The 22,229-nt window shown below is 40.8% G+C and overlaps 1 protein-coding gene across 7 annotated transcripts in view; it reads left to right on the top strand.

Moving 5' to 3' along the window:
* Window positions 1–22,229, top strand: part of BAZ2B (bromodomain adjacent to zinc finger domain 2B) — a 223,544-nt gene that overhangs the window by 192,954 nt on the left and 8,361 nt on the right. For 4 of the 7 annotated variants that reach the window (XM_084799792.1, XM_084799791.1, XM_084799790.1 and 1 more), the window contains 12 exons: window positions 2,427–2,567; window positions 4,323–4,577; window positions 5,431–5,645; window positions 6,994–7,068; window positions 8,416–8,659; window positions 10,769–10,831; window positions 11,839–11,983; window positions 15,516–16,177; window positions 16,697–16,973; window positions 17,150–17,305; window positions 17,796–17,956; window positions 21,710–21,903. In XM_084799792.1, coding sequence (XP_084655918.1) covers window positions 2,427–2,567; window positions 4,323–4,577; window positions 5,431–5,645; window positions 6,994–7,068; window positions 8,416–8,659; window positions 10,769–10,831; window positions 11,839–11,983; window positions 15,516–16,177; window positions 16,697–16,973; window positions 17,150–17,305; window positions 17,796–17,956; window positions 21,710–21,903 — 2,588 coding nt within the window. Of the gene's footprint in view, window positions 1–2,426; window positions 2,568–4,322; window positions 4,578–5,430; window positions 5,646–6,993; window positions 7,069–8,415; window positions 8,660–10,768; window positions 10,832–11,838; window positions 11,984–15,515; window positions 16,178–16,696; window positions 16,974–17,149; window positions 17,306–17,795; window positions 17,957–21,709; window positions 22,009–22,229 lie in introns of all 7 variants that reach the window. The other 3 variants (XM_084799788.1, XM_084799787.1, XM_084799793.1) reach the window with 1 other exon arrangement.

Genomic DNA, 22,229 nt, shown 5'->3' with positions numbered 1-22,229 from the left:
GTTAATTAAAAAAACTGATTAATACACATTATTTTGTTCACTATTTTTTAATCAGCCATTAATATATTATAGAATTTATAAGTATTTCTATCTCAGTGTAAGGAATACAGTATGAAACACTTCTGCTTTCGTTACCTATCCCTATAAACAAGGGAGTATTAGCAACAGGAGAAAGAAACAGAAGCTTTTGAAGAGTTAACCATGTAGCAAATCAATCATGTGCTTATAAGTAATCCTAGGTGTTATGTCACACCTTGCGCATTAGAATCACGTGATACCTTAAAGTAGGAACTAATAACAGTCTTTAGGCCAACGAAATAGTAAAAAGGAAAATTGGACAATAGTGATTGAGAGTCAGATAGAAGAATCAGAAACACTTTCTTGATCTATTAGGTGCCTTATCCTCCTGAAAATGGAGAGGTAATTAAGGGACAGGTCCTCTAGAAGTTTGCTCTTTGCCCCTTGGGGCATGTACTGTAAGATAGCGGGACCCTTGGGAAGGTCTGTGGTGACCCATCTGAAGTAGTGGGAAGTCTGCGTAGCAGAGGAAGAGCTGACCATTTCAGACACAGACATGACATACACAACAGTAGTGTTGGATCCTACAGGACTAGGGGGCAGACAGGCAATGACTGAGTTTGTAATTTCATCATTATTGTCTTCAACACTGCCCTTCCCTCAACACCATCATCGACCCAGGCAGTAACTTGTAGCTGACAGTACTGTCTTCTCACAGATATATTACATGGTGTAACTGGGATGTCACAAGAATAGGAGGCTGGAACCTAGATTATGATTTGGATTCTAACCATTTTTGATGGCCGAGGGGACTCTGGAAACTGATGATCTGGGCGTTACAACCAAACCACAGACTTTGCATGTCATACACAACACAACTCATACTAAGGCTCCATGTTTTCATTATAAGTAAGAATAGATTCTTGTTCTCAGTGAAAAAGGTCTCATAGAGGCTGGAGAGATGGCTCAGAGGTTAAGAGCACTGGCTGCTCTTCAAGAGATCCTGAGTCCAGTTCCCAAACCACATGGTGGCTCATAACCATTTATAATGATGAGATCTGGTGCCTTCTTCTGGTGGGCAAGCATACACGCAGGCAGGATATTGTATACATAATAAATAAAATTTTAAAAAAGAAACACAGGAAAACATCTTTGGGCTGGAATGATGGCTGTGAAGTTAAGAGCACTGGCTGCTCTTCCAAAGGTCCTGAGTTCAATTCCCAGCAACCACATGGTGGATCACAACCACCTAAATGAGATCTTCTGGTCTGCAGGTGTACATGCAGGCAAAACACTGTATACATAATAAATAAATATTTAAAAAAAGAAAAAAAGAAAAAGGGCTCACAAAATTTTCTGACTTCCTGGGTATCTCCATTTAAAAAAAATATTAGTGTGAATTTCATAATCTGGTCTATATTATAGACTTTTCGTTTTGTTTTGTTTTGTTTTTTGTTTTCAAGACAGGGTTTCTCTGTGTAGCCTTGGCTGTTCTAGACTCACTTTGTAGACCTGGCTAGCCTCGAACTCACAGGGATCGCCCTGCCTTTGCCTCCCAAGTGCTGGAATTAAAGATGTGCACCACCACGCCCGGCTTAGTCCTTTGTTTTTAATTAGGAAAATATGACTAGTATTTCTTACATCACAGGTGCTCTGAGACTAGGTAATTGAGAGAGGTACTTCTTCAAGTTCACACCTCAGGTCCACTTTTTAATGTAAACTCCTTGTCACATCCTACAGCTCCACACATGACTGTGTTGATACCAGTTATCTAATCTTTATAGATACCTCGTTGACCATGTGCCTTAATTAACATATATTTTTGTACAAAGACAAAGGATCAAACAAGTTTTAAATAATAGGAGTCTTCATCTAATCTACTATTAAGTGTATATGGTCCTCATTTAAAAGTGTTTGATTGTATATTAAAGATATATAACATGATTACCAGCCATAAGATTAATTTAAAATCCAGTAGCTGACAGTAATGAAGAAATGGCTTAGTGGTTTAGAATGTGTAGAGCTCTTGCTGAAGACCCAGGTTCAATTCCCAGCACCCACATCAAGGCAGCTCATAAAAGCCCATAACTCAGCTCTGGGGGCTTTGAAGCTTATGGCCACAATGAGCACTGCATGTGCGCACGCGTGCGTGCACACACGTGTGCACACATACACACACACACACTCACACACACACACACACACACACACACACACGTTCGAAATTCCAAAGTTGAAATGCTTAAAAACAAAGTAAGTCGTGTTTCTGTGTAATTCTAAACTTACTCCTAGGCTTCTTAAGGTGATTTTGTTCATTGAAATAATATTAATTTGATCACTTTTGTAATAAATACATCCTCTAGAGTGTAAGGACTTAAGTCTTCATGTGCATGATTTTTCTCTTTAAGGAAAAAGAACGGTTGAAACAAGAGAAACGGGATGAGAAAAGATTGAACAAGGAGCGCAAACTAGAGCAGCGGCGGCTGGAGCTAGAAATGGCGAAGGAACTAAAGAAACCTAAGGAAGACATGTGCTTAGCAGATCAAAAGGTGATGCGTGCCGCGCGAGCCATCTCACCAACAAATTAACTGCTCCGGTTCTCTTACCAGATTCCTTTTCCAGAATTACCATGAGTGTCCAAGCCTTGGTTACTTTTGCCTGGGCTGTCAGCTATCCCCTTGGTGGCCATTGTGTCACTGTGACCCTTTCAGTTTTTGTAGATACACTTGGGCAGCCTATATGGAAAAGTCAGAGAAACAGATGGATTTCCTTGGCTGTCTTCGACTGGCCTGGCCAGTCACTGAGGCACAGAAAGGCTTGACAGCTCTTCCCACAAGTAAAGTGGTTTGTCTGTGAGGTCTCCAGTAAGTTCTCCTAAGTCAGCTGCTGGCCAACGTCCACTGGACGCCTTTCCTACATTCCTGACATCGTGTTGAGCACCTATGTCTTTTCCTTTCCTTTCCTTTCCTTTCCTTTCCTTTCCTTTCCCTTTCTCTTTCTTTCTTTCTTTCTTTCTTTCTTTCTTTCTTTCTTTCTTTCTTTTTCGAGACAGGGTTTCTCTATGTAGCCTTGGCTGTCCTGGACTTGCTCTGTATGCCTCTGCCTCCCGAGTGCTGGGATTAAAGGCGTGTGCCACCATGCCCGCCCCTTGACTTCCATTTTCTATCTAGCCCTCAGTAGAGTCCCATGGAGCTTGCTCTTATTTGTCTCCAGTTATTGATGAAAAGCTGAGATGGAAGAAGCTTGGCCTTGATCACAGAGCTGACATGCAGCTGTGTATGAAGGCCAGTTTGTGTGTCGTTAGAGGCCTTGTTCCTTATCATCTTGAAATTTAGGAAACTGTCCTGCCACAGTGCATTAGAGCAGAAAGATCTGAATAACCTTGGAGCCAGCATGGCATGTTCTGTTTTGGAGAAATAAGCTTAATTTTACATATAGCTAAGAACATAATGCTTGTCACAGATTCTATCAATAATGCATATAGTTTCTCCAGCTGCCCATAACACATCACTGTGCCTGGTCTATGACAGCTGTATGTATGGTTCTGCCATACCCATCTCTCTTACATTTTATCATCCTCATTTGTCCAGTCCCTTTTGGTAACATGCTTAATGCAAACATTTAGTGCCTCCATAGCTGTTCCATTATATTAACATTCAGTTTACTTAGCATAACTGCTTTAAAAATAAAAATTAATGTAAACTTACGTTTCATTTGTTTGAATGTTTACAGTTTCTAGAGCAGCATGGGGGTTTTCCCTGTAAGTCAGTTAACACATTTAATAAGCTTACAGTGAGCAGGCTTTTTAAATTCTATATGGGCTCTATTTTCCTGCATCTTTTATTTTCACTTAAGTCATGTGAATTATCAAAGGTATTTTTAGTTAAACCCAGAACAAAAGGGGAAGAAATTACCTGGTCAAGCAGTTAGGCCAAATTGATGAGCCCTGGCTTCAGTAAAGACTCCATTTTAAAAAGTGAAGTACTTACATACATGGAGAAGAACGGCTGGTGGGATTGCTCAACGGGTAAAGTGCTTTCAAGCCTGACAGATTCTATTTGATCCTCTAGAACACGTATGATGGAAGAGGAGAACCTACTCCTGCAAGTTGCTCCCTGCCCTCCACAGTCTGTTGCGTGTCCATACCCGCACACATACAACACAAACACATAGAACAGTAAACAAATACTTAATAAGGTAGAGAGTAACTGAGGGAGGCACTCAGGTCAGCCTGTGTACATACACACGAATACATACATATCACTGTATACATAAGTAAAATCCTGCTTTAATTTTGCTTGCAGCCCTTGCCAGAGTGGCCTCGCATCCCGGGACTTGTCCTCTCTGGAACCACATTTTCAGACTGTCTCATGGTGGTGCAGTTCTTACGAAACTTTGGTAAAGTTTTGGGCTTTGATGTGAATATTGATGTTCCAAACCTCAGTGTTCTTCAAGAGGGATTGCTAAATATAGGGGACAGCATGGGTGAAGTGCAAGACTTGCTTGTGAGGCTCCTCTCAGCTGCTGTATGTGATCCAGGTCTAATAACAGGATACAAGGTAAAAACAACCAAAATTATAACCGATTGTTTTAAGTGTCTACTCTCCGTGCATTTCTAATTAACCTTTATGATAGCAGAAGACTCTGTAGATGTGTCTTTATGTTTCTATATGTCTGTTAGTTAGAGTTAATTTAGACTTATACTAGGTTACTATTGTTATTATTGATAAATGTAGAAGAGTCTTGGTAGACCTGAAAAGTATGTACCAGTCTGAGTTACTCTCTATTGCTCTAGCTGCAGCTAAAGTCCAAGTCTACTCAAGGAAATACTCCATTGTCAAAACAGTTCTTAATTCTTAAAGGACTTGGGCCTTGCATGGTGATTCTGAAGGTCTCTTTTGTCAGTTGCTGATGACTCGCGTGTAGGTCACTGCTGACTCTGTGTTGGTCACTGGGTGCTCTGGTCATTCGCATTGTCTGTCCTCCTACTCAGATGAACAGTCGCGGTGGCTATAGAGAGATAGGCTTCCAGATGCTGTGTTTTTTTTCTCTACTTGCTGACCTCACCTGTAAAATGTAAAGGGAGAAAATAGTCACAGTCTTTGATCGTCCTTACTCTGCCACTCGTTACAAAATGTCTTTGGAGACAGAGAATACTTGAGTGACTGCTTAAATCTTCTGTTTTCTGCCAGTTTTCAGGGTCTTCTCCATACCCTAACTCAGTGAGGATTTAACAAGGAGATAGAATAGGATGAAAACTTGAATATTTGTCTATCATTTTGTTTGATTTATCTCCACTCCAAATCTGTGATAAGTGAAGTCCTTATTAGTAATATCTAGAGCATATAACTAATATTTTATCATTATTACTAACAGTATGATAAACACTGATAAAAATGCCAAATTTTATAGGCCAAAACAGCTCTCGGAGAACATTTGCTGAATGTTGGTGTGAATCGAGACAATGTGTCCGAGGTTTTGCAGATTTTCATGGAAGCCCACTGTGGACACACTGAGCTGACCGAGAGCCTGAAGACGAAAGCCTTTCAGGCCCACACCCCAGCACAGAAAGCCTCCGTGCTGGCCTTCCTCATCAACGAGCTGGCGTGCAGCAAGAGTGTGGTGAGGTAGGTCAGGTCTCCCTGTTCTGAGTGTGTCCAATCACAGGCAAGTGCAAATTGCTTATTAGAAAAATCGGAAGTAACAGACTAGCACCAAGAAGAAAATAAAAATTAAAAAGTCTATTAGAGAGATGGCCACCAATACTATTTCAGTTTATTTCTATACATTCTATTGAAAATAACTTTCATTCTGCATATGTACAATCTGCAATCTTTGTTACCTGTGTTGTTTAATAATTTTGCTAATTCTTCATATAGCAGAAACCTTTTGTTTATTTATTTTTATTGTTTGCTGCAGTTCTGGAATTCAGAACAATTATAGCAATCCAGAACCTGTCTTCAAGGACCCGATTTTCGTTGTAAACTTGGAGAATGATCTAGCCACTTAACTTGGTTGTATGCTGCTACAGCCTGAGATAACTAGTTTGTCAGTGAATCAGTTTATACTTTTTTTCCCCAAAAGTATTTAATCTCACTTAAGATCCCCCGTCCTTCTGGCGCTCTGACACAGAGTTAGCCAGAGTTCTGGCATTTCAAGGTCACCTGTTCACCTGGACCTGTTCTTATCATCTAAAAACCTTCACTATGTTACTTTTACTGTTTTGTCTTTTTAGAGAAAAAGGATTTGTGACTATTCTGTGCCATTTATTTCTACCTTGTGCAAACATATTAAATCTTCTGTAAATTCTGTGTATATCTTAGCTATGTATGGGTATGATTGTTACTGTTTATTTCTGTATCTTTTAGGAATATCTCCAAGAATGAAATAATACTTAAACTTTGAGGGAATTATTTCATTATGCATAAAATGATAACAAATACTAATGCTGAGTGGCTCTTTAAAATATATGTATACACATGTAAACTCAATATACAAAGAACACGAATGCTTTCTGTTTCAGAAGAATAACAGCACCACTGTTCTGTTACCACCAGCAAAAACCATCTTTTTAGTTTCCATTTGGACATCTACACATGCACATGCACAGCACAGCACAGCACAAGCACTGTACATGAGTACATACTTACACATACGTAAATACCTATCTGTGTCCTGATTTCCCAGTTAAATTTGGATATGATCCCTCCTAAATATGCCAACCACATCAGAATGCTATTTTTATAAGCAATTGTGAAAGAGTATTAAAGCTTTCATGATTTAAAGTAGGAACCAAAGCAAACTTCCTAATAGTAATCTTGTGTCAGTGAAGAAATGCTTGCTTCTTATAGTAAATGTCCATGTGTGTGTGAAGCCATGTAGACGTGAAATGAGGTTGTTTGTATCATTTTGTTTTACTAAAATGTATGACGATGTACAGATGGATTCTATCTTCACATGTCTTTGTATTTGCAGTGAGATTGACAAGAACATTGAGTACATGTCAAACTTGAGGAGAGATAAATGGGTAGTGGAAGGCAAACTCCGCAAGTAAGTCTTGTTGTATTATAGCTAACTGCTGTCTTCCTTTCAGTGCGAGTCTCCATGTGGCTGGGAAGATGCAATTTAAACTTTGCTTTTTCTACAGGAAAGATCACTTCTGACTCTGAAATTAATGATGGAATCTAAAATTAATAAAATTTTGGGTCAGAGTCTATAGCAGAGCATCCCCCCCTGCCAAAGAATTAGATTCCTTGATTTCATGCTTCAAACATAAAAGAGGCATTTCCTCTTTTTTTTTTCTCTCTCTGAAGTCAAGTGACCATGTTTCTGATATTGTTGCGACCAGATTGCTTTTGTCTTAACTAATATCTATTTGAGACTATTCTTTCTCTTAATGACTTTTTAAAAACTAAAATCTGCTTCTACAACATCTAACAAAAATTACTTAAATTAAAATTTAATTATCTTCCACCCAAGAAGTAAATAACATATTGTTAGCTGCTCTGTAAAAAGGTATAGTTCTCCAAGCATATGAGGACACATGGAATTCCAGCATTTGGGAAGTTGAGGCCGGGTGACCTAGAGTTTAAGACCAACGTAGTTACATAGTAAAACAAACTAATAGAACAACAGTTTCCGGCCTGGAGCGCTGGTACAGTGGTTGGGAATGCTCATTGCTCTTGCCGAGGACCTGCGTTCAGTTCCCACCCAGCACCTACTTAGTGTTTTACAACCATTTGTAAGTCCCGTTTCAGGGGACCTGATGTCCTCTTCTCACCTCTGTGAACACACAACATTCATGTGGTATACATACATAGATGAAAGTAAAACCCATGAAGTAAAAATGAATAAATTTAATTTTCAAAAAATGTAAGATTAGTTTCTTTGGAGTAGCTTAATTGAAATTCTGTCAGGCACTCAGAATATTCATCAGGAACTATCATTTGATCATTGTTGGAATTATTTAGCTCAGCTTTCATAGTTTTCTTTTCCTTTTTGTCTGATATGTTCTAATTACCAAAAGATAATTCATAGAATGTTATATTTTCTGTAAGTTGTGAAAACATGTCTTAAATTTTCTTAGTTGATATTTTGATTGACATTGAAACATTGCTTAGCACCCACATACATGATTTTCCTCTTTAAGACTCTCATTATGATGTGGATGCGGTGGTGCACACCTGTAATCCCAGCAGCTAGGAGGCAGAGCTGGAGGATCACAAGTTACTAAAAAAGACTCAGTGAGCTTCAGACGCCAAATGGATGGATGGGGCCATGTTGCTTAGTGGTGGTCGATACCTAAGGGGAAACAAAGCCTGGCACAGTGCTCATAGAAAGTACGATCTTAATGATGACGGGGGCCTTTATTCTATGTCTTTTTTGCAATGTTTAAAGGCTTAGGATAATTCATGCTAAGAAAACAGGCAAGAGAGACGCTTCCGGGGGCATCGATCTCGGAGAAGAGCAGCATCCCTTGGGCACCCCCACTCCAGGACGCAAGCGGAGAAGGAAGGGAGGAGACAGCGATTATGATGACGACGACGACGACGACAGTGATGACCAAGCTGATGAGGATGATGAAGATGAAGAAGATAAAGATGACAAAAAAGGAAAGAAGACCGATATCTGTGAAGATGAGGTAATCGAGCTCAGGTTCACGTGTAAGATTTACCAAGAGCTGTGTAACCGGCCAACAATCAGGACGAAATTGAAGGCCATGGGGCTATAATTTGAATTCAGTTTGTGACATTTACTTGTCCGATTTCTTCATCTGAAGAAAATTGCTTGCTCCTCCTTCCTTTTCTTCCAACCCACCCACCCAGCCACCCACCCACCCAGCCACACGGCTTGTCCGTGCTGTGCTCCCAGCCTGAAGTAATGTTGTATTTGTCTTTTAAAGTGATTTGTGGTAATTAAGGAGGCCGTCAGTGGCATGGCTGACGTGGAAAGTTGGGTTCCCTTGTGGGTGCAGACCTTTTACTCCACCAGCAGTTGTTCCCTGGGCTTGTAGCTCCCAATGGCTTTGCTGGCATCTTGTTTTGTGTCAGTGTTCTCTGTGATACTCAAATGATGACATCACTAACAGAATGTTGCTCCTAATGTGTCCCTACAGTTTAAAGCCTTGTCTCAAACAGTTTGCTTTTTTTTTTTTTTTTTTTGCTAAATTTGCCATTTTAACTATTATTATATTTTGATATCATATCATCTTTTATCCCCTTTCCTCCTTCATAATCCTCCCATATACCCCCCTCACATTTTGGCCTCTTTTTTTATTGATTGTTGTTATATGCATATATGCATATTAAACAATCTTTTCAAGAAACAGCTTTTATCCCCCCTTGAAATGATTGAGGGAGTCTTAAAGACCCGAGGCATGCGTTAAATGGTGACTAGGTAATACAGCAGTGATGATATCTAAGACTAAGCGTGGCTTCTTGCTTAAGTTCCGGTTAGTATTTCAGAACAATAATTATACAGAAGGGTTACTTACAGGGAGTTTTTTCATTACGGATCATGTGATTCCTTCAATTAGAAGATGCTGCCCTCATACCCTTTGTCCGTTCTCCTTTGTCCCCATTCTTACTCCTGCATGACCCTTCTTGGATGAGGCGTAGCTGAGCTGTGCCCTCCCTCCCCGGGTGCTGCTGTAGCTGAGGCTGTGTTGCACTAAGCACAGGTGAGGGCGCACACACACACAGTGGAGAACCATGGCACGGGCAGCCTCTGTCTCCCGTTCTGATAACGATGTAATAATGACGCATGCTCTTTCTCTTGCCACCTTTCTGTCTTGTGATTGACCAAAACCCCCATAACTTAGACTTTGTATACTGTCATTCCTCTCTTATCCTGAGAGAAGTCTTAAAAATTACAGTCTGTAGCTGAGGATGTACTGCGATTGTAGGACGCTTTTCTTGCTTTCTCCAGGCCCGGGGACAATCCAACACCACAAAACAAGTGGAGGGGTTACATTTGGCTGACACATTACTACTTAGTTACCTTGTTCCGGTTATCAATTGATTGGATTGGATTGTTTGCTTTTGTAAATTCTCAAATGTTTGTCCTGCTTGTCAAAAGATCACCTTACATCAATATTTAAGTGTCTATTTGAGAGTCAGGATTTAAGGGTCTGGAGCCTCTTGTCTTTTCTCTGGGCACAGTTAGAATTCATGTTACTTTTAGCTCAAATGGTATACATAACGACCAGAATAACTCTGTCCTCGGACTTTGATAAGAAGTGCATAAACAATAGACGATGATAAAGGTATAGTCTCTTTTCTGATGTATACGAATGAGTGGGTGTGACTTTTGGGGGTGGGGGAAATGCTTCTTATTGAAGGTAATATCAGAAACCTTACCAGAGGGAATATCAAAACTTAATTGATGGGCTAAGGGTGGAAGTGAATGGCTGAATGCTCATGTGTCCTGCACAAGGCCCTCAACTGGATCCTTAAGAAAGGGCTGGGCCTGAGGGTTTGGCTCAATGTTAAAACGCTTACGTAGCATGTGTAAAGCCCTGGATTCAACCCTCAGCATGGCAAACAGAAAACCAAAGAAGAATATCCTAAGAAGAGCCCTCCCCATCAAAAAAAAAGAAAAGAAAGAAAGAAAAAGAAAAAAAAAAAGAGACCCTTGGAGACCTTGTGCCTCTCTTACTACTTTGGTGTGTGTGCGTGTGTGTGATGCATCATGATATTAAGTAATCAGACTTCAAGCAGGTAAATAATCCTGTTATGTTTGTTATGTTTAGGATGAAGGTGACCAAACAGCAAGTGTTGAGGAGCTAGAAAAACAGATAGAAAAACTGAGCAAGGTAAGCATTTCCTTATCATGTTCACTTCCATGTATAGTTTCTAAAATCCATGTTGTGTGTGATTGGGTTTTCTGACTGCTAAGTAAAAGCCAGCTTACTATACGTGCTTGAACAGAAGAAGGCTGGAGTCATTCTCCTATAAAGCTCACAGGCTTAACTAATGCTAGTGTTAGAAGCCTGTGAGGTCATCATGTTTCACCAAATCTAGGAAGAAAAGACTTTAGTACTTTTAAGTATCAGTAAAGATATAATCTCTTAGAAGTTATTACTCAAATTTCTATGTGTTTCATAGTAATAATCTGAGTGCTTGCATTTCATTTTTATATCTGCCTATTTATGTATTATATTTACATATGCATGCATGCAATATATACTTATGTATATATACTTAAAATGCACCTTTTGTAAGAAAAGTTGGGGGCACTTGAGTATAATACGATAACCTCATTCTTTCTTCCCTTTCCTCCCTCCAAGCCCTCCCTTAGAACCCTCTCCGCTCTCCTTCAGATTCATGGCAGAAAAAAATGTGTTTTTAAGTACTGTGAGATGCCTGTATATCATCAGACCAGTATTTACTTCATAGCTGTTTGTCAGCAATTAGTCATGTGTTGACAAAGCATGTGTAGAAAGCTAAGCACATGTAGGCATGGTTGGCTAATGCAGAAGTATTATTGACAATAAACTGTAACCAGCCAATTTGCTTTGGCTTAGTAATGTATACAATGTCATCATATACAATCAAGGGTTTTTTTTTTATGTTTATGAAGATCCTGATAAAATAAAACTTAACTTTTAAAACCCTACTTGAATCCAAGTTCTTTCTTATCCTCATTTGTTTAGAAATCATCCTTAAATAATTTCTGTCATCGGTGTGAGTGGAACTGTGTTGGGCATGTAACTCAGCCCTTTGCTGTGCACCATGCTAGTGTGGTAATGTAAAGTATCTTTGTCAGCTTTTAAGGCACCTGGTGTTTGTGATGCAATCTTATGAATGGCTTTTTTTACAGCAACAGAGCCAGTACAGACGAAAGCTCTTTGATGCTTCTCACTCACTACGGTCCATGATGTTCGGTCAGGATCGTTACCGGCGCAGATACTGGATTCTTCCTCAGTGTGGAGGGATTTTTGTAGAAGGCATGGAAAGTGGGGAAGGTAGGAACTACTGATCTCCTAAAGGGGATGTTGTGGTTTGTAAAAGCTTGTTACTACTTCCTGTGCCCTTCGTAATGGAGAGGGCTTTTATACGGAGTGCAGTGACTGCTTGCTTCCCGTTCCGTTGAAGCCCCCTCCACTGATCCGTGCTTCATTCATGCCCATGGCTTTTCTTCAGCCTCCAAGCAGTGTGAGTCTTACACTGTGGGCAGAGATCGCCACAGTGTTACCCTCATGGATCTGCTGCAGATTTCTCTTCCTCTCACTGTCAGACTGTCAGACTTTCAGACCCGCGACTCCTGCACTGCCTTTCACAGCAGGCATCACCCTGACAGAACCACAGCCGATTAGCTGTAAGATCCTTCCCCAAATCTTCATTTCGGTTTAAAACTTGTTCATATTTGAGATTTGTGAACACTTGGTTTCTTCTTTTCACTTTTTCCTTTCCTGCATTTTGTGTCACCACTAATTTTTGAAATTCCATCTTTAAGGCATCCTATCGCATTGACCATGTGGTACATCTTAATCTTCTTTGTTTAACAAAGCTCGTTGAGTGAGCTCAGCTATTCATAGCTCCTCAACGTAGTGCTGCTAAGACTAAAGCTTCCTTCACCCATGGCTTCCTGCTGTATTGGTACTTCAGGAGGCACAGAACTATATAAAGAATAATTCATATCTCATTTCTATCATTCGAGCACACGAGAGGCTGAGAGTTTGAGACCGCCTTGGGTTATATCGGAGCGAGAACTTTAGGAAGGAAGGAGATCTGTTTTTCTATAGAAAAATTTACCTCTGTAGTGGGGAGAGAGTTGATTAATCATATAGAAGACAGTAGAAATTATTATAAACAAAGTACTTGTCTTTATGAGCCACCCAGAGAGAGAGAGAGAGAGAGAGAGAGGAGAGTTCTTTTCTCTATGCATTTTCTTTCCAACCCAGACGTGGCTTGAGGGTCCTGTGACTGTGAGACCCTGCGATTTCAAAGATCGACTCATAGCCAGCAGAGACTTGGGCGAATAAGCTGCTTGTGGTTACTTCACTAATTAGCCCCTAACTGTCTAAGCTGCTCAGAAGAATTAGTATGATCTATAGAATTAATTCCAATTAGAAGCTAATTCAAGATAAGGGAGTGAGAGCTTTCAAATGTTAATAGAGACTGGCTAGAAATGATGTATCAGGCATATGGTCAAAGGAAGCTCAGTCGTGCGCTTTGCCATGGGAGGCTCTCACGGCAGAGCTTCAGGGAAAATTAAGCATGCCCTTACAGTTTAGGGACTGACCTTAGGGACCTTGTGTGTGCCACACTGGGGCGCTGTCACTGGAGCTCTGACTCCACCCTTCAGTGTCATCATTGGGATATTTATTAAGCCTTCATTTTAAATCAGCCACCACGTTAAGGGGAGCTTATTGATTTGACTTCCATTGTATACATAAGGGAGAGGATTAAAAATAGATGACCGTGTTTAGTGGTGAAGTCTGTAAAGGAAGTAATACAAAATGGGATTCCAGAACAAATGGGAGAAACCTGTTGTACACAGAGTGAGAGACAACTATTTGAGAAAATGATATTTATCCTGAGACATGAAGGCCAAGAACCAGGAGATTGAGCACCATCCTGCAAGAGGCCAGTAAACACAAAGGCCCAGAAGAGAAGGCCTCACACACCGAGAAGCAGAAAGCCAGAGACCACCGGTGTGGAGGTTGTGGGGCTCTTCTGTTAGATCTTGACGAATACTGAGGCCTTAGAAGGAATTGGGATTTTATCCTACGTTGCAGAAGACCTTACAGGATTCTCTTTGTGCAGTTCTACAACCCGTATGTAGCACATTCATGCACACACACATACATGCATAAACATACACACATATGCATCAACATACACACACACATACATATGCATACACTATAAACTATGAACAAAGGGCGCGAAGAGGTATGTCTCCAAAAAGGCTGTTCAAGTGGGAAATATGAAAAAAAAAATGGTGAATTCCAAAAGCTAGATGCTAAGAAGTGTGTGTGGTGGGGGAGTGTTTCTAGGAGGAAGTTACACAGATACAGAACTGATCACACCTGACTAGCATTAGAAGAAGGAAGGGGAGGGAGGAGTGGGCAGAATGCACTCTTCATGACTGAATAGTTTCAGATAAAGTAATAGGGTTGTCCTTTTTTTGGTTTTTTAAGACAGGGTTTCTCTGTGTAGCCTTGGCTGTCCTGGACTCCATTTGAAGGCAAGGCTGGCCTCGAACCCACAGATATCTGCCTGCCTCTGCTTCTCCCAGTGCTGAGATTACAGGTGTGCACTACCACACCTGGCTGCTTTATCATTTTAAGAATTCTTAAAAACCATCTTTGAATCATTTGGCATTAATAGAAATAATGAACCACAAACAGATGTGGGTTAGTCCGCTTGTGAACGGACGTCATCTAATTTAGCCTTTTATGTCCTAGGCCATGACAAAGATAAAAAATACTGATAGCATCCAATTTTCTTGAGAATGTAGGAAAATAGCTAATGTGCTTCTGATGCGAGAGTATTTGCTCCAAACTTTCTGGAGCACAGTTTGACAGTAGACTTCAAGAACTCTTAAAAGGATATATCTTAAGTTGCTTGTTTAAAGCAATTTGCCCAAGGAAATACATGAGGAAAAAATTCCTCAAATGAAGATATGTATCAAAAATGAAAATAAGTATCACTTATTGTTAACAGTGGATAATTAGGCTCTACTGGTGTCTCTCAGCAGGTTAGTCATGATGTCATCCATTCAAAATCACTAGACGTTAAGAAGCTACAATGTAGTGATATGTTTACTGATATTTCAAATTTCACATGGTCTCTATTCAAACAGGTAGACTAGAGCCAGTTCCCCCTTTCAGATTATATAGGCTGAGAGGTACTTCGAGAACTCCTTGACATGTTATGTAGATCTAGTAGGGTTTTTTTGTTTTTGTTTTTTTACTCTGTAGGTTGTTTTTAATAATGGCACATTTTAAAACTTGGTTGAATTTTGTGTGTCTGTGATTGGCAGGCAGGCTTGTGTGTTGTTTGTGTGTCCGTGCCTTCCTTTCATGAGGAGGACATTGGATATCTTTCTTTTCCACTCTGTTTTGCTGCCTTGAGTCAGAGGCTCGGACTGGACCGGGAACTCACTGTTTCTGGTAGCCTCTTTGTCCTGCAGGCTCTTAGCAGCTACCTACTGTGTCCTCCATCACTTGACGCCCGGGTGTGCATGACCATGTATGGCTGCTCTCTTAGGAGGGTGCTGGGGATTCGATCTCGGGTCCTCATACTTGTGCAACAAGCATTCTTGCTCACCGAGCCATCTCCACAGCTCCTATGTTCTAATTCTTTATAGTGACTCTATACTATGCTTCTTATGAGTGGAAAAAAACCATAAATAAGAAAATATCGGGAGTATAAGATGATGGAGAAGTTTGTTTACATATACACATGAGTTGGTGAATAATAAGGTTTAACTCTGGTAATGGTTTGATGTGTAATAACTTGCTTTGATAGCATCTTTTACTTTTATAGGCCTGGAAGAAATTGCAAAAGAAAAAGAAAAGCTTAAAAAAGCAGAAAGTCTCCAGATCAAGGAGGAAGTATTCCAGACTCCTGCGGACAGTTTAAACTGTTCCACTACAGACCACTGTGAGCAGAGGGACGACCTTAAAGAAAAAGATAACACAAATCTGTTTCTTCAGAAACCTGGCTCTTTCTCCAAGTTAAGCAAGCTTTTGGAAGTAGCCAAAATGCCTCCTGAGTCAGATGTTACGACCCCCCCAAAGGCAAACATTAGTACCAACGGGTGCACACTGTCTCATCAGAGCAGCGGGAAGCATTCGCTGGGGAGCGTCCCCTCAGCTGCCACACAAAGCAGCGTGGGGAAGACTGATGCCGCCGGCCTGTTTAGCTCTGGCCCCGGTGCGTGCGGGAAGTTCTACAGCCCTCTCCCCAACGACCAGTTGTTAAAAACACTGACTGAGAAGAACAGGCAGTGGTTTAGTCTTTTGCCGAAAGCACCCTGTGACGACACTTCCCTGACCCATGCTGACGTGTCCACTGCTTCAGTGACTCCTCAGGCTCCGCCACCTTCTAAGTCGCCGTCACCAGCTCCAGCTCCACTTCTTGGGTCGTCTTCTGTTCAGAGCCCCACGGGACTGAATCCGTTTGCTCTGTCGCCATCGCCTCTTCAGGTTAGTAGTGCTGACCTGACAAAACAGCCCATGACAGTGCTTTATTGAACCTTTGGGGACCTTCACGGAGATCTTCACATCAAAGTTAAAATATCCTAACACTGGCCTGAAAACGGAAGCAGTCAGAATTCTGTCACCAAGCTCCATTGCCACTGTGACCTTACTTTTCATTTTGCTACAATTGTAGTGTAACTACCATATAATTACTCTTGGGGAACAAATAACATCAAAGTTAGCACTATTGCTAATGTATTTAGTTTTTCTCTGGCAAATGAATATTGTTTTAGAATTTAAAAGATAATTTCCGCTTCTAAACATTTCTCCAACCCCGCAGATTAGTTGGTATTTTGTTCTATGTTTTTTATTATATTAAGTATACGGTGATCAGAGGATAATTTGCAGGTTCTTTCTTTCCATCTGTGGTTGCCAGGGACTGGATGAAGTCAGGCCATGAGACCTTGTAGCAGGAGCCGTTACCCTCTAAGCCCTAGTCTGAGTTTGAAACGTTTTGTGTTTCAGGTGAAAAGTGGCGTGTCTGTGATGGGCCTTCAGTTCTGTGGGTGGCCTGCTGGTGTGCTCACTTCCAATGTCCCATTCACGTCGTCCCCTCTGCCAGGGCTTGGCTCAGGGCTGGGACTGCCAGAAGGAAGTGGCAGTTCGTTCCTGACTTCCAGTATTGCGTCAAGTAAAAGTGACTCTCCTGTCCCTCCACCTGACAAGGCCTCCACAGCTCAGCCAGCAGCTCTTGAAGTAGCAAAAGCAGTAGATTTTCCTAGTCCAAAACCTATTCCAGAAGGTGGGTACACTGGTGGCTCGCAGTCACTTACTGTGCCTCGTGGGGACAAATTTCTCTTCTGCAGACGTGTCTTTGTTGGATTTCTGTGTAGATAACAGGTATTGAGATTTGCTTGATGCCATTGTTTGCTGTTCAAACCCTGTAAACCTGTTGTCGTGACAATTTCTATTATCTAGAAATGCAGTTTGGTTGGTGGAGAATTATTGACCCGGAAGACCTGAAGACATTGCTCAAAGTGCTGCATCTCAGAGGCATAAGGGAAAAGGCGTTACAGAAACAAATACAGAAACATCTGGATTACATCACTCAAGCCTGCATCAGGAATAAGGATGGTATGTGCCCAAGAGATTGCTGCGCTCTCATGACAAAAAGTCATTTTTACCCCAAAACATTTTAATATGTGCTGATTATTTGTTACTTTTATTTACTTTTCAAGTTATTATTTTTAATTAAGTGGCTGGGTGTGGGTCTGTGTATGCATAGGCCAGAGGGATCGGATCTGCCTGGAGCTGCAGTTACAGGAGGTGTGAGCCAACCTGTGTGCTTGCTGGGATGAGCAGTTCCTGTTTTCTGCCACTGAGCCACCTCTCCAGCACACACACACACCTGTATCACTTCATCGCTTTTAGCACGTATACACATAGTGTTTTGTGTGTCTTAGTCAGCAACGAACTGCCTGCGTGTGCACAGGTACATTTGGATACCTTACAAAGTTTGACGTGTGCAGTATCCCTGGCATTTTGCTCCCTTGGGGGAAGAAATCATTGTGTGGGAGGGTTACAAACGGAATCAAATCTAAAACTAATTTCTTTTCAAATGCAGTTGCTATCATTGAAGTAAATGAAAATGACGACAATCAGGTAACTCGAGATATCGTGGAAAACTGGTCAGTAGAAGAGCAAGCGATGGAGCTGGATCTGAACATCCTCCAGCAAGTAGAGGACCTGGAACGCAGGGTGGCCTCTGCGAGCTTGCAAGTGAAGGTAAAGCTGGCTCGGCATAAAGTCTGGGTTTAGGATAATGGAAGGTAATTAATTTTTTATTATATGCCTAGTATAAACTAGTTATTGGACTAGGTGTTTTCACATTATTTCATTTAATTCTCAAAACAGTCCTGAGTTAATTTCTCTCGTCTTATAGCTAAGGAAACAAGCCCAATATAAATAACCTGCCAGTTATCACTTAAGTGGCAAAGAATGTGTGCAAACTGAGCTTTGTCTGACCGTGTAGTCTATGTGATTACTATTATTATTTTACATCTTGCTGCTTCCTTAAAACTGTGTTATATTCACACTTTTACTTTGTACAGTTTAAATTTGAAGATAATACAGACATACTAGCACTCACGTTCTAACGATAAGCAGACGCTCACTCCCTGCACATGTATGAGAAGCACACAGATCTTTACCTGAGGGGTGTGACGTGCCACAGGGCATGGTCAGAGCTGACCCCCGCCCCACCACCCCCTCACCACAGTACTTAGGTTTGGAAAGAGGGCGAGTGCTAAGGTTGTTCTAATAAGTAGATATGTGTGTGTTGACTAAGCATAGAAACCCACAGGGGGGCAGAAAACTGGGGCCTCTTTCGTCACTTCACTTGGTATCTATTCAGAAGGAAAATGTATGCCACAGTCCTATCCTGCCCAGTAGTTTAAATTTTGCTTCATAATTAGTCATGAAGATCTATCTCCCCAAACTGCCGTTTTCCAGAGCTAATATAATATCCCGGTTTTTGCCACAAATATAATTACTAACATTGGAAAGCAATATTTATCACTTCCTAAAACTATTGTGCTATGACACTCTATATACCCTCCTCCTAGTCTGCACTGTCCACATGCCTCATTTACTTGGTGGCATCTTCAACAAAGGAGCCCTTCCACACAAGTTAATTTTCTGGAGAAATGAAAATTATTCCATTTAGTGCCATCAATTTTTTAAACATGTTTGTTGAATCTCTTAGTTTATGCATTTCACAGCCTCCTTAAATTGAGAATAATGAGTGTAATTTAAATAGTCTTGGTGACACAATATTATTAGCATGAAGACCAATTATCAGACTGTGGCTCCCTAGAAATGTGAAGGCTTTTGCCTGCATGCTGAACAGAGTCCCCTCGCATTCTAACCCTGCGTCTGCTTCCGGCACTCTGATACTGCCCTTTCTCGTGGTCACTCATCACTACTTGTTTGTTCATGTGGTTTTAATTTTCCTCCAGCTTATTCTGATTTGCAAGTGTTAGCTGGCCACCAGTTGGGAAAGCGTGCCATGCGTTTATAGCGTATGGCCTGGAACTGTCACACTGTCACACTGTCACACTGTCAACTGTCTCAGTCTTGGCACCTCGCAGGCTCTGTGCTCTTCTTATGTTCTTGGCAGCTGAAATGAGTGGAATTTGCTCTTTACATGGAGTGTCTCAGCATCCTGTTATTAAGCAAGTCATGGATTGTGCTGTATTCTTGAGAACTGAATCATAATTTTATTAGTCTTGAATTGTCTTTAAGTGATGAAAAATGGTAAAAATAATAACTAATGTTTTCCCATCTATAGAAGACTTAATTATATATATATATTTTTTTTTTTTTAAAAAGAACTTAAAAAACTTAAAGTTTGAGTTGCTTGCCATTATGAAGGCACATTAAACCATGCTGTTGGCCTATTACATGTATTTGTTTGCATTTTTAATAATGCTAATAATGTTGATGTTTTCTTTGTATATTGTAGGAAAATCTGACCCAGTCTTGGTTGTTGAGTACACTAAAGTCCTGTTACTCCCCCTCCCCTAGGGACAGCGCTCACGGCTCTTACTTGCTGTCTCCTTTGTGAGCGCCACTAACCTTTCAACCATGAGTCTATGAAATGGTTTCCAAGCTCCTGATGTTTCCTGGAAAGCAGGAGGGGCCACAACCTGTTTCCAACACTGAATCCATAACTGTATGTGGAGATGACCACAGTTCGCATGGGGTTTTTCTGTCCTTAATCTGACTTTATGTCTCCATGCGCCCTAACTGACTGGTGGCACTCACGTACACCCACGCACACTTTGCTAACACCTTGACGTTACTAAGTATAAGCTACAGCAGAAATCCCCGAACCTCTTTCACATATTATAGTTTCTGATTCATCTCTGAAGCCTCAAAGCTAAACTTTTCATTTATCTTTGTTATATCATTGTTAGCTTCATTTGAGTGTACTTTTCAGCATACAGAGCTGGTTTTATCATATTCTGTTAACCAAAGATTTAATTTTCTTTCTAGTTTGAAATCTTACAGATGATAGCAATCAACTAAATCATTCATATATGTGTTAACAGAACAAGTCAAATGAAGATCCTTTGGTCACTGCCATCAAATTTTAATTTCCTAGTTCTAATATAGTTCTTTTGTTGACAGGTACCTTGCAAAAGTCAAAATATACCGTAATTAAAGGTTTCTATTATTTATCAGTTTTGTGTCCCTTTTAACATGTGGAAAGGATCTGAATTTCCAAAGAGAGTTAATTTGCAAAGAATTCATTGCTTTTTATTTAACATACTTTTGCTCAGTAGCTATTCTGTATTATACAGCAGACACTACATAATTGGAAACAGTGAGCTTCTTTCTAGTTTCCAGAAAACTTGCCATGTAGTAGGAAGGTAAGATGTGGCCACATGGGTACAGAGTTCAGTCACTAACCATAAACAAGTCAGGGTCGGGAGTGAATCTTGAAGAGTGGCTTCTGCTCGGTATTTGGAAAAGATCAGTCCAAGCCATGTAGAGTTGATGAGTGATGAGTGAGCTTTTGACAGGCAGAAACCAAGCAGATAGTGTGCTAAGAGGCGGGAGCATGCAGAGAGGGCCAGGGACCGAAAACTTACCATGTTTAGAGAGGAGCAAGTCACGGAATGTGACTACAGCGTGGATGTCAGGATGGCATGCGAGAAGAACAGCAGAGTCAGGACTTGAGTGTCAACAATTGTTAAAGCTGGGCAACCTTTGATTTGAGGACGAAGGATTAGTGTGAACAAGTTCGGTTATAAGAAAGATTATTCATTTACTCAATAAATATGTATATACTGAGTACCCATCATTTTACCTTCTCAGTGCTAGAAGTAAATGAGTAAAGACTAAGGTGGCTCCCGCCATCCTGAGATTTAGGGGGAAGGATGTTAGCCATGCCATTGTAAAGGTACAACCATGGCAAGGCTGTGGAGTGCTTTAGAATCCTAGGAAAGCCGATAGCAGGAGGACGTAACCGTGCAGGAATTTAGGGAATGCTTTCATGACATGCGTGCTGCGAGGTGAATGGACTTGGTTGGTGAAGACAGGGAAACATTTTATGGGCAAGGGTAACTGTATATGCCAAGTCTTGTAGACAAATGGAAAGTGGGGGTATGTGTGCCTACTTGGGGGACCAGTGGGAAACGTGAGGACAGAAATCAAAAGAAAGTTTCACAGGCCACCAAGACGTTCCTTTTCGGTATGTGCATAGCACTAGTGAATGCGTTATCTAAACCTTAACAATCCTTTGCTGACTTTTACAACTAATATAATCAATGTTATTTTTCACTCACTTTGCTTACCAACTGCTTTTCCTTTTTTGCTCTTGTTTTACCATAGCATTAAGAAACACAAGGTAAAATGTTGTAGTAAAGATCCCTGGGATGTGCTGGTGTTCGCTGCTGAATTTTAAGTAAAGGTAACTCCCCTGTCTAATGCTGTCAGTAGAAACCATAATGACATCGTTTTCTTGATGTATAGGGTTGGATGTGTCCAGAGCCTGCGTCAGAAAGGGAGGACTTGGTATATTTTGAACATAAGTCATTTACTAAGTTGTACAAGGAGCATGATGGAGAAGAAGAAAACAGTGCACATGCACTGGCCCGGAAGAGTGACAACCCCCTAGATATAGCTGTAACCAGGCTGGCTGATTTGGAGCGGAACATTGAGAGAAGGTATCTGAAGAGCCCCTTAAGTACCACCATTCAGATCAAACTGGATAATGTGGGCACAGTTACTGTCCCTGCTCCTGCACCATCCATTAGTGGTGATGGTGACGGGTAGGTTATTGAGATTAACTTGACAAATTATTGTGCTTCTTTGCTAATTGGAGCCTATTTTCTATTGCCTGTTATCTATGTATCTTCTTGTATGTCTGTGATCCATGTGGATCATGCTATTTGCATGGTGCTTTGTAAAAACTTTTTTGTTGTTGTTGTTGTTTGTTGTTGTTGTTATGTGCATTGATAATCCTGCAAAGTGATCTTACATTTATCTGGTT

The sequence above is a fragment of the Acomys minous genome (genome assembly GCF_964271855.1).
Source record: "Acomys minous genome assembly, chromosome: 10".
Lineage (NCBI taxonomy): Eukaryota > Metazoa > Chordata > Mammalia > Rodentia > Muridae > Acomys > Acomys minous.
The sequence above is the reverse complement of the archived record's forward strand: the minus strand, read 5'-3'. Positions and strand labels throughout refer to the sequence as shown.